The sequence below is a fragment of the Otolemur garnettii genome, unplaced genomic scaffold, assembly GCF_000181295.1.
Source record: "Otolemur garnettii isolate 467f Iridium unplaced genomic scaffold, OtoGar3 scaffold00075, whole genome shotgun sequence".
Classification (NCBI taxonomy): domain Eukaryota; kingdom Metazoa; phylum Chordata; class Mammalia; order Primates; family Galagidae; genus Otolemur; species Otolemur garnettii.
In genome coordinates, this window is record NW_003852470.1 from 197,557 (window position 1) to 201,156 (window position 3,600).

The 3,600-nt window shown below is 58.3% G+C and overlaps 1 protein-coding gene across 1 annotated transcript in view; it reads right to left on the minus strand.

Annotated features, from left to right (window-relative positions):
- Nucleotides 1-3,181, minus strand: part of PAOX (polyamine oxidase) — a 9,692-nt gene extending 6,511 nt beyond the window's left edge. The window contains exons 1-3 of the mRNA XM_012807760.2: nucleotides 2,953-3,181; nucleotides 2,086-2,572; nucleotides 1,236-1,435 (exon numbers count right to left, since the gene is read on the minus strand). Coding sequence (XP_012663214.1) covers nucleotides 1,236-1,435; nucleotides 2,086-2,572; nucleotides 2,953-3,133 — 868 coding nt within the window. The 5' untranslated portion in view covers nucleotides 3,134-3,181. The remainder of the gene's footprint in view (nucleotides 1-1,235; nucleotides 1,436-2,085; nucleotides 2,573-2,952) is intronic.
- Between the last annotated feature and the right edge of the window lie 419 nt (nucleotides 3,182-3,600).

Consider the following 3,600-nt stretch of genomic DNA (forward strand, 5'->3'; position numbering starts at 1 on the left):
AAAAAAAAAAAAAAAAAGAGACAGTCTCACTATGTTGCCCTTAGTAGAGTGCCATGGCATCATAGCTCACAGCAACCTCAAAATCTTGGGCTTAAGCAATTCTCTTGCCTCAGCCTCCCAAGCATCTGGGATTACAGGGGTCCGCCACAATGCTGGGCTATTTTTTGGTTGTAGTTGTCATTATTATTTGGCAGGCCTGGGCTAGGTTCGAACCAGCCAGCTACAGTGTATGTGGCCGGCACCCTGGCCACTAAGCTACAGGCGCCAAGCCTCACACAAGCATTTTTAAATGCACGAGCAACCTCAGGGTCTTGCAGCCACGCTGGGTGGGGGGACTTTGTCATACATACTCCTGTCAGCCCTGGGCTCCTGCTGTGTGAACTTGGGCAGTTAAAGTGACACTTTCTCAGCCTGAGGCTGTGTGAGGAATTAGGTGACTGGAGCAGAGGCAAGGGCAGCCTGCCCCACATGACACGCGTGTCTCATCAACTGTAGTCACCCTAGGGACTTTGTGTTCGACCATCTCCAAATAACCTACTCGGACTTATGTCCAGAGCACCAGATATAGAATTAAAGATTTCCAGCTGCCCCCGCAGACCACCACAGCCTGACCTTGAGACCAGGTTCTTCGCACCCCTTCCTGCTCCAAAGAAGCATAGCTTTGTTAATCTGAGGCTATCCCAACCTTTCTAATTCCTTTCAATGACCAAGACACCCTTTATTTCCATCTTCTCTTTCTGTAAAACCCTTAATTCCAAAGTATACAAGTGCTACAAAACACACACAGGAGGTGAATTCCTTCCACCTCCAAAAATTGTTAGAATGAAAAAGTGAGCTAAGGCTTGGCTCCTGTGGCTCAAGTGGCTAAGGCGCCAGCCACATACACCTAAGGTGGCGGGTTCGAATGTAGCCCAGCCCACCAAACAACAATGATGGCTGCAACCAAAAAAGAGCCAGGCATTGTGGTGGACGCCTGTGGTCCGAGCTACTTGGGAGGCGGAGGCAGGAGACTCGCTTGAGCCCAGGAGTTGGAGGTTGCTGTGAGCTGTGATGCTACGGCACTCTACCCAGGGGGACAGCTTGAGGCTCTGTCTTAAAAAAAGAAAAAGTGAGCTCAGTAGCCAAGCCAATGTCCCAGAGCCAACTGAGGCAGGGTAAGCCAGGGCCAGGTCAGAGGCCAATGGACTTGGGATGGAAATTTGGACTGAAAATCCCACCAGAACAGTTGGCCCTACCTAAGGGCACGGTGACAATAACATGATGCACTGGGAAAGAGTCTCCATCCTCACACTCCACCAGCACAGGGAAGGTTTCCCCAGGAAACGCTGCATCCTGGAAGGCCCCATCCCAGTGAATAGTCTTCACAGGCTTGTTGAAAACCACCACATCCTCTGGCAAGGAGGCTGCCATGCAGTTTGTGAGCCCTTGGTAGCCCCTAGGAGAGACAGGAGGTGTTGATGTTTACAGGACAGTCCTGCAAGAGTAAGACTGATGGGAATAAGCCTCCCAAGCTCCCACCCATATCCGGTCCCAGAGGGACAGGCCCTGTTCCACCCCTGCGGTTTTCCACTTACCGCAGGAATGTTAACACCTGTCTTTCAGGCTAATGACAGGATTAGGAGAGCTAATGATCAGCCCAGCTCCCAGGTAATCTGCCAGAATAGAGGCTCCCTCCTTCCCACCCAGGGTTCTGGGCTGTGCATTTCCTGAGTCACAAATGCCCACCCCTGGGCAGGAGCTTTGGAGCTGACCACACCAGGGATCCTCCCTGTCAATGGGAGGAGGCCTATCTGGCCCTTCTGCAGTGGAAGCCCCCACTTAGCACTCAGCACATAGGAGGGCTCAGTAAATGCAGGAGAAAGTAATATGATACCTCTTTCTTTCTTTCAATGGCTCTCTTAAAAATAACCTTTTTTGTTTAAAGAGTAAAACCAACTTCCGAGAACAGGAAGATGGCCTGTCCCATTCACACCTCCTCTGCCTCTCAGAGCCCAAGCAAGCACTGGATAGCCCGCCGCTGAGCCCTGGCCTGTGGAACCCTGGCCTGTGGAGGGAGGCGTGGGCAGCAGGCACAGGACCTCGTACCCAGGAAAGGTGCAGTCCAGCCCTGGCAGCACGTTGTACTCCCCAAAGGGCTTCAAGGCAACCAGGTCCATGCTGTGAGTGCCACTAACGCAGCATTCCAGGTTGAAGAAGGTTTTCAGGACAGCCAGTTTGAGCCTCCTGGTGTCCGTGTCCTCTGTCCAGTCGGCCATGTGTTGGCGTATCTCCTCCTTGAGGTACTCCCCGACGCTGGGCACCGGGGGCTTGGCTGCCTGCACGAACTCTCGCGTCTGGTCTATGAGATTGTAGTACAGACTCGCCATCTCCGCCACCAGCTGAGGGCTCACATTGGTCCCGGAGCTGGTGTAGCACACAGAGGGTAGGTCCAGGTGACCCCCAGTGTCCACCTGCTGGTTCTCCTCCGACAGCGCCTTCTCCCCCAACAGCCCATACTCGGCAGCCAGCCGGAACACTGGGTTGTCCGGGGAAGGGCCATGGATCCAGTGTGCACCTAACTCAACCACGACACCTGGGGACAGAGATGCCACCTGAGGTCCCCCCAAGGGTCCCCTGGCCCTTCTGGGCGACATCCAGACTGGGCCATGAAGGACAGCTCCAGGGCCTCATGCTCTCCAAGGGCAGGGCCCTGTCCCACCCGGTGTAAGGGCAGCTTGAGGAAAGGGGACTGCTGGCCTGCACGTGCTCTGGGGAAAAGGGTCCCTGAGGAAGGGCCCAGGCCGAGCAGGCAACCTGCGGAGACAGAACCCGGCAGCCGCACGGGTTACTTTCCCCGCAGGCGCCGTCGGGACTAACTCTGGGAGAACGCGTTCCGGGGCGGGGCTTTCGGGCGGTTAACCCGGGCGCCCGCAGAGCCGGTTGGGTTCCGGCGGGGTCGGGAAGGGCGGTTACCGAAGCTGCTATCCGAGCGGATGCGGCCCCCGGCAAGGGCAGTGGCTTCTAGGACCCGCAGGTGCGGGAAGGCCAGGCGTCCACAGAGCCTCTGCGCTGCGGCCAGCCCCGCAATGCCGCCCCCCACCACCAGCACCCGCGGGCCGCCCGCAGCCTTCACGTCGCCGCTCCTCGACTCCATCTCGCCGCCTGGTAGCCCAGCACGTCTCAGCGGCTCAAAGGTCCGGAACTCCGGGAGGAGGCAAGAGGCGGAGCGGGAGGCGGAGCCAGGGACGCGGACCCGGCGCCGGGCGGGTCGGGGCTGCGCAGAGGGGCGTGAGGGGCGCGGCGGGGCCGGAGACGGGGTGGGGCCGGAGGTGGACAGGGACGCCGGAGGCGCAGGGCCCTCGCGTGACCCTCTACGGCTGACGCACTCCCCTCTGGGCTGGGCTGACCCGCGAGCCAGCCAGGAGGACAAGTGTAGGCAGTGGAGCTTGTCCGGTGCCGGCCCGGGGCCCAGTGCAAGTCGGTGCTGGCCGGTGTCCCACCAACTAGGTATATGGTGTCTCTTCCAAAGGAGCTATGAGAGTGGCTACGAGAAGGCGCGTCGCCCAGCCTCAACTTCCTGGTTCTGATGGGCGAGCGCTTCACCTTGGGGCCCCGCCGCTG